The 19,107-nt window shown below is 39.8% G+C and overlaps 1 protein-coding gene across 2 annotated transcripts; it reads right to left on the bottom strand.

Annotated features, from left to right (window-relative positions):
• Positions 1-242: 242 nt before the first annotated feature.
• On the bottom strand, positions 243-14,949 carry snx27b (sorting nexin 27b). Of its 2 annotated transcripts, none has more exons than XM_085177539.1 (13): positions 14,435-14,949; positions 10,677-10,908; positions 10,269-10,461; positions 9,809-9,873; positions 9,607-9,711; positions 9,436-9,514; positions 7,846-8,009; positions 7,667-7,756; positions 7,027-7,176; positions 6,793-6,921; positions 5,510-5,569; positions 5,351-5,413; positions 243-5,212 (listed from the first exon to the last, which is right to left on the bottom strand). In XM_085177539.1, the coding sequence occupies exons 1-13, from the start codon at positions 14,764-14,766 to the stop codon at positions 5,168-5,170; spliced, it is 1,707 nt and encodes a 568-aa protein (XP_085033665.1). In that variant the 5' UTR covers positions 14,767-14,949; the 3' UTR covers positions 243-5,167. The 2 variants fall into 2 exon arrangements, with proteins under 2 accessions (XP_085033665.1, XP_085033664.1); XM_085177538.1 differs by having other exon boundaries at positions 5,365-5,413; positions 14,435-14,948.
• Between the last annotated feature and the right edge of the window lie 4,158 nt (positions 14,950-19,107).

Genomic DNA, 19,107 nt, shown 5'->3' with positions numbered 1-19,107 from the left:
ATGCACTACAGCGCAGGTAATAAATCTGAGATACTCTCCTCCTTCACTGGCTCTTTCCTCCACCTGCTTTGTGTCGACAGCTCATGCAGATCTGTTTATTGGGAGGAGATGCACACTGAGTCATCCAAACAGACGAGCACAATGCAGCGGGATGCAGGAGACGCGTCGTGTCTATCAAGGGGCCACTGCAATCTGTGGCTGCAGCTGTCGCGCGTACCTGCGTGCGCACACACACACACACACACACACATCCACAGATACCAAGAGCAGCGCAAACACAAACCCACGCACACATCGAGTGGTAAAGTAAGGGCTCTGCTGCAGACCTAATGCAGTAACCACTCATGGTCCTGAAGCTGTCTCTTTCTGTTGCTTCAGATCGCTTCCACACAAACTGTTCACTTACGGCTGCTTGTGCAGTGCTCTCGCTTTGCAATTTTTTTGCTTATGTGGGAAAAATAAGGCAGAGAGACAATCTAAAAGGATGGCGTAATCACTGAAATACCATTTTGTCTTGTATTTTAATGAGGTTTAATTGATCAAAATGTGAAAAAGCTGCTGAAATCAAATAAGCTGAAACTTGTTTTTATAGTTCACTCACTTGCCAATCAGCTTTTGCCACAGTCAGCATGACAAGCAGGAGCTGTCAGGTTGCCAGCCCATAATAGGTTTTCCACAGAAGCTCACTCCTTCTTACTTAGATGTAAACTGAAGAAACCCACCAGTGCAGCGAGAATATGCAATATGCACACACACACACACACACACACACACACACACACACACACGCACAGACTCAGCCACTGTAACAACACTCATCTATTAATATTTTAACTCTAAAGTGTCGAATTTTATATATCAAAATTTATCTATAATTCAGAATGTACATTTAGTGGCCACTTCATTACGTACACCTTGCCTTTACTGGGTTGGACCTCTTTTACCTTCAGAGCTGCATTAATTCTTAGCGGCATAGAATTAACAAGGTGCTGGAAACACTCCTCAGAGACTTTGGTCCATATCGATGTGACAGCATCACACAGTTGCTGCAGATTTGTCAGCTGCACATGCATGATGTGAATCACCTGTTCCAACACATCAGAAAGGTGCTCTATTAGATTGAGATCTGGTGACTGTGGAAACAGTGAACTCATTGTCATGTTCAACAAACATGAGATGATTTGAGCTTTGTGACATTGTGTGTGAACTGGCTGGAAGCAGCCATGAGAAGATGGTCATAAAATATCCTTACACATCATTACACCACAGGCAGCACCCAGGACTGTGGATACAAAGTAGGATGGATTCACAATTTCATGGTATTTACACCAAATTCTGACCCTAAAATCCAAATGAGTGCTGCTGTAGCTCATCTACTTCATGTGGTGCCCTCAGAGATGCTCTTCTGAACACCTTGGTTGCAACAAGTGGTTATTTTAGTTACTGTTGCCTTCCTATCAGCTCAAAGCAGTCTGGCTCTTTTCCTCTGAGCTCTGGTATCAACAAGGCATTTTCACTGGATATTTTCTCTTTTTCAGACCATTCCCTGTAAACCCTAGAGTTGGTTGTGTGTGAAAATTTCACTAGATCTGCAGATTCTGAAATACTACCAGCCGTATCATCCTCCAATTTTAAGACATCATTTCGTTCACTGAAATTTGGACTTAAAAAAACTGAACTTAGATTAGCACTGAAACTAAGCAATTTAGCTAAATACCTAAGTGACTCTTTCCATTATATGTCACCAGTCATCAGAGCCATCATATTATGTGGGTGGGATGTATCAGGGTTGTGAGATACAAGTGCTTACCCATTAAAAGTACGTTTTTCAGGCCTGCTGGTGAATATTTTACAAAAGGTGATCAAACCTTCAGAAACAGCTCACCTTTTTATTTTAGGCCAGCCTGTAATCTTTCATGCTGGAGGCCGTTAAAAAGCTCCCTACAACAGAGAACAACACTTGGCACTGCTCCAGCTGTGCAAAAAGCATTTTCAAGCAATCAAAAGAAGCTTCACAACACGTTTGTGGTATGTTGCAAGCAGGGAGACGCAATTCCTTGGAGGGAAGATGAAGAGAGAAGCGCTTGGGTCTTTTTATGTTTTTATATCAAAATGACAACTAATTTCACATGCAATAAATGCACAGAAGCTGAAAATGAGTTTACACTCCCATCAGCAGTGGATCTACTATTAGAATAAAGCTTAATTCTTTTGTGAAGTGTCTTTCTCAGAAACTAATCAGCACTCAGGTCTGAATACTTCCATCAGGCCTCTCAGGACAGATTTTCAGGCCAAAGATTTTAGCTTTTCAAAATTCACCCATTCCAAGATAATTTTCAGTCACCACCTCACCAGCAGCAATCAATACCTATTAATTACTGGGTGCAGACACTTGATGCAGGTCGATATGTAACGGCTATCTCGCTGCCTATTGGGTAATTGTCTCCCAGATCTCATTATAAGATGCTGGAGTTGGGGAAAGAAGAGGAAGCCGGTGAGGAGAGAAGAGGAAAAGAGGAAGAGTGGAATAAAGACACGGGTACAGGTGTAAAATCAACTTTATAGGAGAAATCTGGCTGTGCCCACTGTGGGGATTGTCTGTTACTTTGTAATTTCCGCACTCCTTGACTCAGCTCCAAACACACAACGTTAGTTGCAAATAAACAAGAACCAACTTTGCATCAATAAATCGGTTTATTTAAAAGAATATGTTACAATTTATTACAGTAAGCGATGTAACCAAACACTTGCTTAAATTTTACATTTCGACATGTCAAAGGCTCTGTAGGTTGTCATTCTCCATCCCCTTCTTAGTGTGACGCTCATCAGCTGAATTTAAAATCGAATCTAACTGTACGTGACATCTAACTTCAGTCAGCATGAGAAAGTGTGTGCATGTGTGTGTGTAGGGGAAATGGGTGGATGGGTGAGCCCACGGGCTTGAAAGTGGGCAGATCAGGCGATGCCAGACAATCGACTGTGTCAGACATGGTTCAGTAAGCAGACACGAATCCTGGGGAAATGTGTTCAGCCTTTAGGACTGCACATTCAATCTCTCAATTCAAGGCTCAACACATTCAATTAAACCTCCTTTCTACCCTCACAAAGGTGTGCTGAAGCTCATTAATCACCCCAAAATGCTTCCGTGAACAGCGCTATCATGATAACGAGGACTCTCAGGTAGACTCACTGATGTAAATTTAAAGCTCCCTACTGTCTTGTAGATATCTTTAATATTAATGCTATTAAGCCAGTGGCATCATATTCTGTTTCTACAACCTATAACGTGATTGTTTTATAAAATTGCTGTTGACTCAGAAGAAGCTTTAATTTAAACCTAAGAACAAATCTCAGCTTTCAATATATTGATTTTTAAAAATACTTCTATTAAGATAATAATAACTGAACATGCCACTCTTCTCTCACCTTGTAAAAGCAATTGGTGTAGAAACAACCATGTAATATTTATCCGACTCATTGGTAACTTTCAAAATGAAAAAAGTGCAACAAATTAAGATTTCATTAATAAGGATGCAAGATCACAAAATTGCACTAAGCAATAATAAATGTTTAATTCCAGCCATCGCAGCGCCAGGTTTTAATGATGCAATGAATTGTAATTTTTGTTTATTTGTCAGGCTCTGTATTGCACCATCAAATAATTAGGTTCTAGCTCACTGCATAATTGTTTTGATTACATCTTCTTAATTGGAACTTGAACTGGGCTCATTTAGAGATGGCATTAAAGCGTTGAGCTTTACCTTTTTGAATCATCGGCTGGTAGGACATCTTTACGGGCTGTGCACTGTAATCCTTATTTTGTCAAATCGTCGAAGGATAAAGCCATCGCTTTTTTGTTCGGAGACTGTCATCCTGTTTAACCCGATTCTGCAGAGAATAAGTGATTCAACAGCAAAGCACCAGCTACACAGATAAATAGTGCTGCATAGAAAGGCCATTTGAATTACAGGCCCGTTATAAATCCGGTGGGAGCTCTCAGAAAAAAAAGTAATAACTGCATGCTCAAGAGCCGGCAGGAGGACAAGGACCCCTGCTGCCTCTTCTGGGTATAAAGCACGATGTTACGTGTCTGAGCGGAGCTCCGCATCACCGCTGCTCCACGATGGCCTTAAACATTTTGCATGGCGTGTTCATTAAAAAGATTATAAATACCTAAGAGTTGAATGCACAATTCTGCACACTCACACAGTATATAACTCCACCGTAGTCAGTGATAAACGTATACCTGTACTTATTCCATTATAATTCCATCTATTGCCCTTTTACATTATACTATGCACATTTGGAGGTCAATAATACTGCTGGATAAAGTGCAACATATGTCTAAGCATTTATATGCACCCAAATATGAAAAAAACAAACAGCCTATAAAGAAAATCTGCGTTCTTCATCCCTTCTCTCGTTTGTCACATTATTAATGCAAATGCAATTTGCAACACACGGAAATTAATGTATGTGACGTGATTCAGCTGTAACTTACTTTATCAGGGCTCGAGTCTGGTTTGCCCCTTCTCTCTTAGCTGATGGGGTTTTCTGCATATATTAATAACACGCATGGAGACGCAGGACACTGAGGCTCTAATCCATAAACTGAGAAGCTAAATGTCTTCCTGTGGTCACCCCTCCGAATCAGTGATTAATGTGATCTTGTGGTCCCCTTTCTGAGGGCAGCTAACAACTTTTACTTTCCTTTCTTTGTCCACCAATCTTTTCAGCTCTCTTTTTCAAGTAGGACTTCTTAAAAGGAGGTTCAAAACCCCAATCGTTTGCACGTCACATTCCACTTCAAGTCCCTGCCAATAAGAGGAAGGCTCGCATGAATTCGTCACTTTGATTCTGTAGGCAGCTCGTTTCTTTTCAACGGAGCTCTGCTTAATGCATGGTCGTGATGTGCTGGATTTGAGAGTTCTGGTACACAAGTCTTTAGTTGTTTTTTTTTTATGCGTCTGTTCATTCAACGTGTTCATCAGCAGATGCTTGTTGGTTTGCATGTAAGGAGGAGCTTCTCATGTTGAAGTTGATGGAGTTTAAATGACGTCCGAGTAGTTAACAGCTGATTTCTGGTGGGTATGGGGGGGGAAGGTCAGGGCCAAAACTGAGCTGAGGTGGTGATGGCGATGTAGTTACGAGGTAACGATCTCCCTTCCTAGGTGCCCCCATCCCTTCTGTGCCTCAGCAGCTGGAAAATATTCTGTTACAGAAACAGAAACCAGGGGTAAAAACCACAAGCTTAGACACATAAGGATAAGAAACTGAATAAAACACCAAAACAAAAAAGTAAAAGGATTATCACTGGCATCAAACTGGACAGAGGCAGGCAAAGCCTTACCTTGCCACACATACCATCTTTACTGCAGTTCTTATTGTCCTTGTCTGTAGCCTCCTCTTCCACCTGAAGGCACAGATGCATTATTGCCGTAAGTACAGGACAGAAGTAAATGGCTTGTATTAGAGCAGATTATTATGTAAAGAAGCAGAAGGGCATTACCTCCTTCCTCCATTTCAGCTCACAGAAGACTCTCTCAAAGCACTCATGCATGTAGTTAAACTAAACAATGACAAAGAGAAGCACAGATTTAGACTGGCGTTTATACGGTTCTCTCTAAAACAGTGGTGTCAAACATAAGGCCCAAGGGTCAGAATGGGCCCAGCGAAGACTAGAATCTGACTCACTGAACAGCTTTAGAAAATTTGAAGGAGTGCATAGATTTGAAGTTTTTAACTGTATTTAATAAGTTTTACAGCTTTTCCTATTGATACAAACTGCCCACCCCCATTAGCTTTCATGTTAAATTAAAGTAATTAACAGATAAATAATTAAATGACATAAACGGTCCTGTTTTTCAACTATTAATTAGTCAGCAGTAAACTAACAAAACCATTATATTTTATAATTACAGGACAGTCTGTGCAGTGAACCATTATACCCTTTTCTCTAATTTTACACATCTATCCTGTATTTTTACTGACTCGGCCCACTTGAGATCAAAGTGATTGCATGTCACCCACCATATAAAATGAGCCTAACATCGCTGCTCTAAAAGAGTAGTAGAAATGAGAGCGCTAAGTCTCTTTTTTTTCTTTACAAGGAGTTTGATAAGAACTTTGATACCACCTTCTTGTACTTTCCTGTAAATATAGTTTAACTTACATCCACCAACTGGTTAACTTATCTCAGCATAAACACACTTTATAAAGCAACAGTAACTGGTTCCCAAAGGCTTTAAGAGCTGGTGAAAGAAGATGTGATGTAACACAGTAGTAAACAAGCACCTGTACTAACTTTTTTTTAAAGGACTTAAATTTAAAATGATGATTTTTCAAGATTCGATACAACTTCTCGGTGCCATCACCAGGTATGTTTTTGTACTATTTCCAATTAAATATGGGCTTCTGTCTTTTCAAACAAACAACATTTTTTTTGGTTAATTAGCAGGTGTATCTGGCTGATTTTATCCATACAAACAGGGAGGTTTGCTATGATGTAATGTGTTAAGTGAACTAGGCTCACTACTACCACTACTTTTTTAAAAAAATAATAATTTACTGGCTGCTTGTTTACTGTAAAGGCATACAAGTGGTGTCAATCTACTCAATAAAATATCTGCAGAGACTTTATTTACCATTTACCATGATCTGTTCCTTCTTAATACAGCAGTAACTCTCCTCATCCTGAACTTTTTCTTTTAGAGTTCTTTAAAATTATTTCATTTGTAGCAGTATTAACAAATAAACATAATATGTATGCAGTGATCTGTGTGTGATCCATACATAAGGAGTAAATATCTTGACCCAGCGTGGCTTCTTCTCTCCTCGTGCATATTCAAAGCAGAAGGCCATGCCCTCTTCATCCGTGTCCCACCTCTGCATCTCCCCCCAGTCAAATGCAATCACCTGATTCTGGAACAACACGAAGGCTTCAGTACACTCACCCTGTTACACAAGAGGTATAGAAAAGGCAGACACACACACACGCACACACACACAGCAAAGACCAGGCCTTGCCTCAAGCGTCCCCTCCTCTGTGCAGGCGTGCAGCTTGAAGTGGTGAATACTGATGGCCGTGATCACGTGGCCTTTACGTCGAGAGTCGCAGGAACAGTGGGGGAATATGATCTCGTTGTAGCCTTCGCAAGTTCGCAATAAACTCAGGTACTGTGAAAAAAAAGAGGGAGAAGAGGCAATGGGAACTAAATATTTTTCACAAACTGAAAAACAAGAGGATGCTCTGCAGCTGAATGAAGTTTAGATGCAGGGTGCTTTTTTTAACTGCGAAAAAACACTTAAGGCTATAAAGCAGAGTACAGTTATTCTCTGTAGCCTGACTGATTTAGAAACGCGATGTGATTATTTACCTGCTGGAGCAGCTTTAATCTCTTCAAATTGGCAGTAATTCACTGATGCTCACTCACTTATTCACTTTCAACGAGTACATTTTGCTGGCAAGAATGCTCCAGTTAGAGCTAACACTCGCTCTTAGACTACTTCCTTTTTACACTGCGGTATATCACTCAGTGAAATGAATGAATGAAAGAATGAAGCAGTGTGACAAAGTGGACGACACACTCAGATATAGTGAGAATACAGTGTCTCTGTATGTGCATGTTACTCTCAAACAGTAGTGTGCTGTATATAAAAGGCTGACCATGGACATCTTCTTCTGCTCGGCCAGCTTTTGTAGCTGATAAGACTTCTGCTCAACTTTAATGAAGCCTTTCTTCACATCATCCACAGCCTGCAAAGAGGTCAGACAGGAGACACAATTAAATACAAAATCCACTAAGCATACCGAACAGAGCAGACAAATACACAGTGTGTACGCACCTGGTGAAAGAAATAGTTGACAGCGAGCTGGTTGTCATTAAGCAAAATCTCCTCTTCTGTGGTGAAGAGCCACTTGCGTAGGGTGAGACAGGTTCCTGGGATCGCTGAGGTATAGTTCTGTACATACAGTTTGTGGGGGAACTCATTGGGGGCAAGCTTACGTACTAAAGAAGAAAGAAGACATGAAAGAAATTTGTAGAACATTTAACAGCACAAATCCTACCTCCTAAGACTTAACTGTACTTCTTCCACAAAGATGGATACCATCTATGAACCAAAAGTCAATAGGGTTTCATTTAAGTTTATATAATTTAATTTTATTGGATATGTCAATAAAGTCACATAACCTGTGCTGTGTTTTTTGTGAGGCTAGCTGCACAGGAAGGTCAGTTTCTTTGTCAGTGTGTCAGTCAGTTCGACAGACATTTGTACAGCAGTAAATCAAGTGTCTTTTGTTCAGCAACTGCCAGAATGATGGCCATGAGATTTAATACAAGCACTAGGGGGGGGGGGGAAAGACTGGCGATCCATTAGAAATGTTCTTAATAAAATAACGATAATTTGCATGAAAAACAAACAAACAAAATTCTTCATAATAGGTTTTATTAATGAAGTTTCAAGAGCTGCTAATGTGGTTGTAGGCTTGTTACTTTCTGCTTTGTGATACAATGTTGTAACAGTAACCAAGCCATACAAAACAATGCAACACGAATAAGGAAAAAAGAAAGGCAAAGCAAGGTCAAAAACCAAAGACAGCGATGTTACTGTGAAACCAAAGCTAAGGATCGTTTCAAGAAACAGATGACGCTTCTGAGCCTTCTGAGACAGAATAAATCAGGCCAGAGTTATCTACATCTACAGCATAAGGAGTGTAACTTTACATTATACTACAACATTCTAAAGTAAACACTGAAGTAAATGTAACTGATGTTAGAACTGCAGGACAAATGCTTCTTTTTACTTGTGCAAGATTCCTTCGTGCTGCTAAACAATTTCCTTCCTAGAGTTTGGGAAAAAAGTGTTGTGTGGGTGTGGAAGGGGTGGGGAAGAACAGCACAAGTGCATACACTTGTAATTATCAGCTCTTCAGCTGATTTAAAATAAAACAGGGATGGCTTTCTTCACATCACTGGGGATAGAATTTGCTGATTTATTCCTTGCAAGAAAAAACAAATTGAAACTTTAGTGGATACACACAAAACTTTAATTCTCATCAAATATGACTGGTTATTGCTAATGTTGTGGTGCATTTGTCCTTGCTGTAATAGACACAGGTCATAGAGAACTTTGTGCATTAAACAGAAATGCTACTACTGTAGTTTTATTTCATTTTTTAAATTAGGCACAAACAACACACTAACCTTTGTCAAACGAATGTGACATCATTATAAATGCCCTTACAAACCATATTATGAGCACGATTATTCATGTATAAGGTATTTGCTTCTAGATGGTTATAAAAAAGGTGGCGGCATACAGATATTTTCTTTTCTGTCACTTGTTAGTGATCACATATAGCAACTACAGCAACATTTGTGCTATGCTTTAGCAAAAATGCCACCTGTGCTTGAGTTACTTGTCCTTACTCACCAAACGTGTGGTTGATGACCTCAAACAGAGCAAAGTAGCTGGCTGTTACACTGTCCATCTCTAGCTTCATAACAACAGCCTGAACGCGAGAGATTGCGACAGAATGAGAGTGAGAGACTGAAACAATGTTGTGATTATAGTGGGGACAGGACTGTGTTTGTGTGGGTTTACCTGATAGACCTGGTCTGTAGTTGAATTTTTGCGAACTCTGACAGTGAGTGTGGTTTTATCTGGCATCGCTATTCTCAACTCCACATCCGACACACCGTTATAATTCTAGGTCACAGCAAAGACAGCCAGAAAGACAGACACGGCGTAGTGAGTCACAGGCGGGGAACGGGCAAAAAGACACGTTTATTTTTATTTTTTTTACCTCATCTGATTCAGACAGGAACTCTTGCATGATGTCACTTTCTCCAATGACTCGGACAGAGCACACTGCAGATGAAACACACATTATATTAGATCCAGTTTTTTTTTGTGTGTGTGTGTAAGTGAAATAAAAGTCATTATACAATGACATCTGCGACTTCACCACCTGGCCATAAAACGGCTTAGCAGTCAATTGTCACATTAAGTCTGGGCCTCTGACAATGGTGTCTTGTTTAGAAAAATGTGTGTAATTCTTAAAGAGGTCATGCAAATGTTTTGGAAAACCCCTTGAATAATCACGTGTTGTTTGATTGATTTACAATCAACTGTGGTGGCGTTCAGAAGCAAAACTACAAAGCTGTATCTTTGTTCCAAACAATATGGAAGGCAACTGTAAGCGAGTGAACTGTTTGTGTGCTAGCCCTATGAAGAAAGCCTGATTCTCCTCCTCTCTTCCTCACCTTTCTCTAGATATTCCTCCAGGCCTCTGCGTCGTGCGTCCAGCTGTTGCTCTGAAAGGGAAAAAGGCCATTTTCCAGGCAACTTGGGGAAAGTAAAGTTAGCAAACTCCCTCTTCAGGTTTTGGTGTAGAATCACAAACTCCCGGTAACGCTTGGAGCACAGCTGTCTGCCTGCCATATACACATTATACACCTGGAAGAGTTAAAGTGGAAAAATGAAAATGAAAAGGCGGTGATCTTTAGTCAACAGGATGGTATTTATAATATCCAGAACATTAGGTTGCTCACAGACATGAATATAAATATCTCATGAATGTAACAATCGCATAAGCCTTGAGTTGTGACTGGCTGCGTCCAACTACAAAAACATTTTTATCCATCCGAGTGTTTTTGCATGAGTGTACCCACCACAAACTTTTCATGGTTGAGTTCAGTGTGTTTGTAGCTGGGAACAGAGATGGGCACTGCCTGCTTGTCGGAGTAGTCGTAACAGGACTGGGCCGACCCGTCGTCTCCGGGATCCAGGCAGTCGGCCTCCTGGGGAGGAACGGACAGCACGGCCAGCACCAGCTCTCGCTCACCGGCCCGGATCAGATCTACCACCTGCTTGTGTGTTGCTCCTTCTACGTTCACCCCATTGCTGTTGAATAAAGAGATTTCTTTTTTAATATTCTTAAGATTAACTTTCTATTTTTCATATGCATAAAAGAGTACAGAGGTTTTTTTCACTGAATTAGGAAATACAATAGTGAAAATGCAATTATAAATTAATGCAATCAAATAATCTAAACAGCAGCCTTTAATTACCAGAGACTTGAATCAACACACAGACGGCATGCTGTTAACACCAATGAGAAATGACTAAGTGCTTCATGACTGCAGGGCTGTTATATTCAGACATAATTTATCAGTGCCTTGTACTTTGCTTCTTCTCTCTCAGGGTAGAAGTTTAACACATGAAATTATAAGATTCACAAATAACAAGAATTATTTGAACTGCTAAACAATATAAAAATATTGAATGAAATGGGAAACAGCAAAAAAAAAAAAAAAGGGTTCAAATAAGAAATACTGGTGCGCATATTGTAGAACTTTTGCATCATCTCTTTCAGAAATGAGACCTTTGGTTATGCCATGAGCACAGCTGAAAGTGAGCGACACTGGGTGTGTGCAGTTTGGCAGTTGTGTCAAACAGAGTGAATGACAGAGCTGTAGCAGCCTAACCCATAGTTAACTTTGCTCCAAAACAACCATGTCGCCTCATCTAAAAGCTCTCAGCGACACCACTGGATATTTCTCACACTTTTAAAACAAGCTCCAGCATTGGCTGGCAGATAAAGGCAGTATTTGAACGAGGCCTGAATGAGATTCAATGAATTATTCTGTGTTTTACATTCCAGGACTTAAACAACAGCTTGGAAATATTACAGTGAATGAGGAATCAGGCCAAACTTCATTTGAACATTTTCCAAAGACTACAGAAGCCAGCAGTGCTGTAAATGATATTTGCATAACCTAAATGTAACACAGTCAGTGGTTTGGGGGCAAATTCTCACATTAAGTAGACATAGATGCGCTCTGATCATCTAATGTGAAAACACATGTTGTGATAAATACAGGATAAAGTGTGTTAATATGCTGTTAAGATACACTTTGAGCTTTGAGCAGAAAATAAAACCCAATTCTAGGGTTTAGCTGACTTAAAAAACAAATCACCACAGGGTGACATCTTTTAGGCAGCATGATAGTATGCAAAAGGTTCGAGTGTCCTAATTCACATTTTCTAAACAAGCACGTTGTGAGAAGCCCACAAATGTTTCACTAACTTATATTAAAGACAACCACTGAGATGGTACAAGCCAGGACAGGAAATGCAGGAAATGCTTCAACTGAATGAATACATATCTGTTATGTTTGCCATGCTGGCATTTAGATGGAGGGTTGAAGCCCGATGAACATAAGCTCTATTATACCTACAGTGGAACAAAATAGCTACACACATGTACTCAACATTAAGAAGGCATTCTGAGCCAGTGCACACATAGCAAAGCTGGGAATGATGATTATGTAGGTAAAAGTAAGAAAAGACTAATATGGAGGACACAAATATAACAATCTTGCAGGTGGAGTGGGAGAAAGCGCAAACGTGTCCTACAAGAAAAAACGCAGACTAAGCATTTTGGCAGCTCTTTCCTTCCTGCAGCTTTATGATGATATAATAAGGACCTGACACAGAGGCCTTTGCACCGCCACTACTGGCACTTTTAACTATGATAAACACTTTACAGTAGACACCCTTCCCATGTGACAGATTTCTAGTTCTGCTTTTATAATTGAAATTACTAGTATGTGTTCATTTTGTTTTTGCTGCAGCTTAAGGATTTATTAAGTGACTAACACTATGCAGTGTTCTGTACTCCATGTATAAATGTTCAACCCCTCACACATAGTTTAAAGGCCAAATTAAAATGCATTTGACACCTTGAAAAGTGTTTAAACAATATATATAACCTTTATGAGAGGAGGAGCTGTTTATAAAAGTGCAAATAAATAAAAATACTCGAGATGCTGCAGCTAGTATGCAGCCACTCCAGTGTGAATGTGAGTGCTTAGACTCACTTTACTACTTACTTGTATTAAACTAGCAAATGTTGAACCAGCCAATCACATGTTAATTAAGCACGACGAAGAGGACCTGGTTAAAATCAAGTCACTAATGTTGCATGGCTGCTGGCGCCAGACTGGCTGTTTTGAGTTACTCAGAAACTGTAGCTCTTTCAGGATTTCAGGCAGAAGCATCTCAAAACAGACATCCAGTAACTGAAATGCTTTGTTGACAGCAGAGGCCAGAGAAAAATTTAAGTCAACAGTAACTCTAACATTTAAGTCGCCAACCGAGGATTTTTGATGACCACGTGGTGATTACAGTTTGACAGTTTTTTCTAATGTGCCACCTTACAACCTTCATATAACCTCAGGCTGCCATGGTCCCAGTTTTCTTTTTTTGTGTGTGGTTTTTCAAGGTTAGGATTCGTAGTGCATATATTTGTGTTTGGGTTGCTGTTTGGCTTTTATTATTCTAGTCTTCTTGACTCCTGTTTTGATTTCTTTGTTATTCTAAACCTGAGTCTGACTTATTCTGTTCCTGTTTAGTCTTTGATTTCTGAGCTCACTTCATGTTTTTCTATGTAGTAGTTTTACATTGTGTGATCCTGCATTTTGATTCATGTTTTCATTATTGTCCCACACTGTTAAAGTTTTGTTTTTTAATATATTATGTACACTCTGGTCTTGAAGGATACTATGTGGCTAGTAAATTTAGTAAGTGTACTGTAGCTTTACATTACCACTATATACCATCCTAATAATACTAGCAGAAGGGTATCTTGTATATGATAACAAAATGATCACGCACACATCCACATGCTGGCACACAGAAATAATGGGGTCAACAAACTGCCAGGTTACTGCAGGCCATCCATTGACACAGCAGTGTGCAAAAGCCAGCCAATCAGAAAGTGACTTTTAGAGGACAAAGCCAATCAGAACTGAACTCAAGGCATCCCTCCCTCTCTGCATCATGGTATTCCATGCACACAGACACACTGAAGCATGAGTACTGATGTTGATGCTGTGTGTTACTCCACACAACAACAGTTCAACACACACTTGAACACTTCAATGCCAAATCAACCAGGTGCAATAATCCTCAGTGCTAAGTAACATCTAATTCAGTGATGCTGATGTTAAAGATGTGAGCTGGTTTACCATTCATGATTCGTGTAAACAAAGTGTTTCATTGATAAATGACCCACACTGCATCTGCTTAGGATGATGTGAATGTGGACAGGAGTGAGTTGGAAATATCTGGCATGCAGTGGATGAGAGGAATAGATTTCAGTGTGACGCGAATTTCTAATGATCCCCGGATCGTTTCTCTCTGACACACACAGACACTCCTTTCATTGGGATGAACGGCTCTTCTGCAGGACCGGTGTCACAGTGCATGCACACACTGGCACCTTGGTGTTCCCAGTTTGACTGAATGATGCTATAAAGTCACGTTTGCCTTGAGCTCACTGCGTGATCGTCCGGAAAGTGAAACAGGTTATTTTCATCACTTACGTTATAAGCAGCTTGGAGATTAGCTAAAAAACAGTACTTACACCTCAAGAATCCGGTCCCCTTTCGAAATGCCGGCTCTGTCGGCGGCACCCCCCGGAAGGACCGCACTAACATGCTGCAGTGGGGCGTACAGTTCTCCGTTGATGCTCCGTAATTGCCCTCCTTCACTTACTTGCCCCCGAACGTTGAACCCATAGCCGGAGTCAGACTTCACTATCCGAACCAGCCGCGGGCCTGAAGTAACGGTGGTTGCGGTCTGGCAGCTGCCGCCGGTGCCCGGTGTAACGTTACCGCTGCCGGAGCCGTTACGAGAAGAAGGGTGAGGTGACGGAGGGACCGGGGAACAAATTTCTTGCCCCGCTACGTCCGCCATTTTTCTGCACTCACTGTATCATCCAATCAGATTCGGCTACAACATTAAATATCATACAAACATTAGCTTGTAGTAGCAGGCTAATCAGCTTGGCTAGCTAACTGAATGAGGGAAGCCGGAAAAAGCCGAAATCTTACGATGATTCGCGAGACCGTAGCAGGATGCGCGGGAGGCGTTCCATGTCGACCATCAGAGACGCTTTTTTTTAGACTGACCGTTAAGTTACTTGAGTAGTGCACATAATTGTGTCGAGAGCAAACAGAAGTCTGCAATTTTTAAACTAAATCAGTGAAGAAAGAGATCAGACCGTAACTTTGAGTCTCCTAAAATGTGATTCCCAGACTTAACACGGACCCCTTAAGAAATCTCATCACTCCTAAGTTCGCTTTTGTTTAATATTTCACTGATAAATCCCTGATTGAGATGTTGAGAACACATGTCACTGCTTAAATCATGGTCTAAACTATCAACCCTAGAAGTTACAGTGTTTTTTTTCCCCTTTTTGTAGAACAAAAAGAGCACTTTTTGTAAACGTGTACATTTTTTTTGGCATATTTACAAAAGGCAAGTCTATTTATATAGCACCTTTCAAACACTACACAGGGGCGGATCTAGAGAAATTTATTTAGGGTTTCATGAGATTAGGATGGAAAATGGGGTGGCAAAATCAACAACAATCAATTACACGTGATACATTCTGTAACATCTGTATTACATATGGTTAAAATACATCAAATGCAGTAAGTATACACACGTTTCATATAAACATAGTCTGCAACTTTTTCAGATCTGTGGCAAAATCTGAAAACTGCTGCCCATCTAATCTGACTGAGCTGGAGCTGTTTTGCAAAGAAGAATGGGCAAGGATTTCAGTCTCTAGATGTGCAAAGCTGGTAGAGACATACCCCAAAAGACTGGCAGCTGTAATTGCAGCAAAAGGTGGTTCTACAAAGTATTGACTCAGGGGGCTGAATAATTACGCACACCCCACTTTTCAGTTATTTATTTGTAAAAAAAAATGTTTGGAATCACGTATGATTTTCGTTCCACTTCTCACGTGTACACCACTTTGTGTTGGTCTTTCACGTGGAATTCCAATAAAATTGATTCATGTTTGTGGCTGTAATGTGACAAAATGTGGAAATGTTCAAGGGGACCGAATACTTTTGCAAGCCACTGTATGCAATAGTATATTACTTACACCTTATATTATCTAGAAAAGTTTGGGATCTTACTACATTCATTCACAAAATCTGTTCTTAGTGACGATGCCAAGGATTTGCGCTGAGTTGGGGAAAAAAGGCTTCAAGTACTTCTCCCCTTATGTATGAAATCAGCACTAGAATGAGCTACTTTGAAGGATTTGTTTCTCTGAGTGAGTTTAAACAAATACTTCACATTTTACATATCCAAAGATTTGCATGTAAATGTTTTGATGGACTTTTTGACTACACTGCTGAACTTGTTGTTGGACTTTTCTTTTGTTTATATATGTTGGAGATCACTGATGTTTTATAATTCATAACATTTTATGAGTGGTGTAATTTAGTGCTGTTTTTATCCAGGTTACCCTTGTAAATACGTTTAAAAAAAATCTCATTAGATCTTTCCTGGTTAAATACAGTAATAATAAACTAATAATAATAAATTAATAAAAAAAAGGCATCTTGGGTAATCACTGCTTCTTTCCTGTCGCTCCTGATTCTTTGACCTTCCTTTGAACCAGTTTATATGCTGCATCATCCATCACCTGCACCCTTTTGCATCCTCTATTCTCCTTACTCCTCAGCACATCCTCCTCTATCACAGCCAGGCCACTACTTGCTAAGATGTTTATTTATTCACAATTTGTTGTAATTCTGTCAACCTCCAACTGTTCAAATAGGTCTTACGATATATTAGTGTATTTCACCTGTAAAAAACTGAATGCGCTGCAATAAAGAGCTCACTAACTAGATACTACAATAAAAGTGAAAATAAATGAATAGTACATAAAGTGAAACAGCTGAATGTAATAAGTGGCTTCATGTATTAAAATAGCTCCATAAAGCAAACTGTACCAGAATAGAAATAGCTGACTAAATTTAGTAAAAAGACAAGCACAGTACATGTCAGAAGACATTAAAGGGACTCAGTATGACAGCGTGTAAAGTGTAGTGACAGAACAGATCATCCCCTGCTAGACAGATGTGTTTCTTTTTTTAAAGAGGTATCACACAAGGTATCAATAATTTCCAGTGTGTGTCCTGAAGGAAGCAGAGCTGAATCAGACTGTTAGAGAAATGTTTAAATGCAGCTTCACAGAAGAATGTGTCCATCACACCAATCTAACATTTTGAACAAATCATCCAAGTGTAGCTGAGGCAGGTCAGTTTCTCAAGGCTAAGTTCAGTGCTTATGCTCCAGGCTGCTGAAGACAAAAACACTTTAACCAATCTAGAAATGACTGAAATGCTCTACAGTGAGTCTCAAGTAGACAAAATGCAGTGGCATCACAAAAAGCTGTGAATGGCACAAAAAATATAAATCTGATGTCTAACAATATAACCTCCTGTTTCTTTAATTGGGACACGATAGTGAAAGGCAGATGGCTTTTTAACACGCTGGATCAATATTCTGATATTGTGTTTGAATTCACAAAGTTTATGATTTATGGCTCTGTGAGATAAACACTTCAGCTGTACATATGCAATCTGTACAATGAGAAAGTGAGTGCTTCACAACAGCTAAGCCAGGTCTGTCAAATATTTTATGCTTTTAACTGGAACATTTGGGTCTAATACACAATGATTAATCACACATTTATTCAACATTTTACTTTTTTATTTATTTCTCCTTCATTTAACAAGGAATGTACAACTCTTGAGATTAAACATAATATTATGTATACGCCGTGTTTGAGTATAACTGATGTTCATTGTCTGAAGTGACAATTAACAATAATAAATGCTGTGACATTTACTCTCTTGTTTTATCTCTACACAAAGAACAAATCATGAAAGAACCTGATTTGTACAACAGCTTATGTAATGCATAAAATCACTTTTGAAAACATGGTCTGGCTTTTCAACATGTGCAACGCAGGGGGTAATTTCTTAGCTCATTAATTAGGGAGGCATCCAGTGGTTATATTTTAAATATTATGTAAGCTTATAACTGGATCCTTAACCTCTTAACTTCCACAAAGGTTGCCTCCACAGTGATGTAAAAGACGCAAATTCAATATAAATTGGCAGCAGATAAAGTGTAAGGCCAGAATGCATGTGAGCGAGTTCATAGTTTCGTTATTTTACAGTGAACCGTGGCAGTGTGAATGGACTCAAACAGAGAGGATTGACATACTGTAGAAGGCATTCCTGCCGATATGATAATTTGACTGCATTCTCCTTACTGTCTTCCAGGTGGAGCAAGTGTGCTGTGTATATCTGATTGATTTAAAAATCTGCCAGCAGCCAGCTGTATTGACTGCCTGCAGATATTACTTTATGCATGCAATCTCTTTACTTCTTCCAGGTGGAACAAGTGCACCTTATATCTTGGATGGATATGAGCTTCTACCAGCACTTTGGATGATATTAGCGGCAGTACTTTATGCATGCATGCATAACCTATTGTCAAAAACATTTTCCTTTGTTTCCTGTATTACCGATCTCAGAATCAAGGGGGAATCTGATGTACATTTTGCTGTGATTGCATATAATCAAAAATTATAGTAATATTAGGCAAAGATGTCCTGAGAAAATACAAAATGCAGTTTTTAAATGATGATTTAATTTATTATGGGAAAAAAGCCAACTCACCCTACCAGGCTCTTTGTGAAACCTGATGATGACTGCAATTAAGGATTTGTGATAACTGACAATGTGTCTTTTACATCACTGTGGAGGCATTTTGGCCCACTTTACTTTGGGGAAATGTTCATTTCAGGCACATTTGAAGGTTTTCAAGCGTGAGTGGCCAGTTTAAGGTCATACCAATGCTTTTCATTCAGATTTAATTTTGGACTTGGACTAATTAGGTAGGTTCAAAACCGTCCTTTTATCTTTTTCAGCGATTCAGAGGTGGACCTCCTAGTGTGTTTCAGATTTTTTCCCTGCTGTATGATGCAAGTGAGCTTGCGTTTCAGGGCATTGAATTGATGGCTGGACATTCACCTTTAGGATTTTTTGGTAGAGAGCAGTTGCCCCTCCAACGGTCCTCCTTGAGCTCTCACACTCTGTTGGCCTCTGGATGTATGGGGCCTGGATCTCCTCTATGCCTGCTTCATGCCCTGGGGGGTGGGGCTATGGCTCCCCACACCCTCAAGCAGATCGTTACATGGAGAAACCTTTTGAATACAAG

This window comes from Neolamprologus multifasciatus, chromosome 11 (assembly GCF_963576455.1).
Source record: "Neolamprologus multifasciatus chromosome 11, fNeoMul1.2, whole genome shotgun sequence".
NCBI classification, from domain to species: Eukaryota; Metazoa; Chordata; class Actinopteri; order Cichliformes; family Cichlidae; genus Neolamprologus; species Neolamprologus multifasciatus.
The sequence above is the reverse complement of the archived record's forward strand: the minus strand, read 5'-3'. Positions and strand labels throughout refer to the sequence as shown.

What these genes read in the sequence shown, in the direction of transcription:
- snx27b (XM_085177538.1), bottom strand. Translation starts at nt 14,766, where the DNA reads ATGGCGGACGTAGCGGGGCAAGAAATTTGTTCCCCGGTCCCTCCGTCA. An exon ending in TCAACTATTTCTTTCACCAG is followed by an intron (nt 7,757 to 7,845) that starts GTGCGTACACAC and finishes ACCTCTTTGCAG; the next exon opens with GCTGTGGATGATGTGAAGAA. An exon ending in CAGAGGAGGGGACGCTTGAG is followed by an intron (nt 6,922 to 7,026) that starts GCAAGGCCTGGT and finishes GTGTTGTTCCAG; the next exon opens with AATCAGGTGATTGCATTTGA.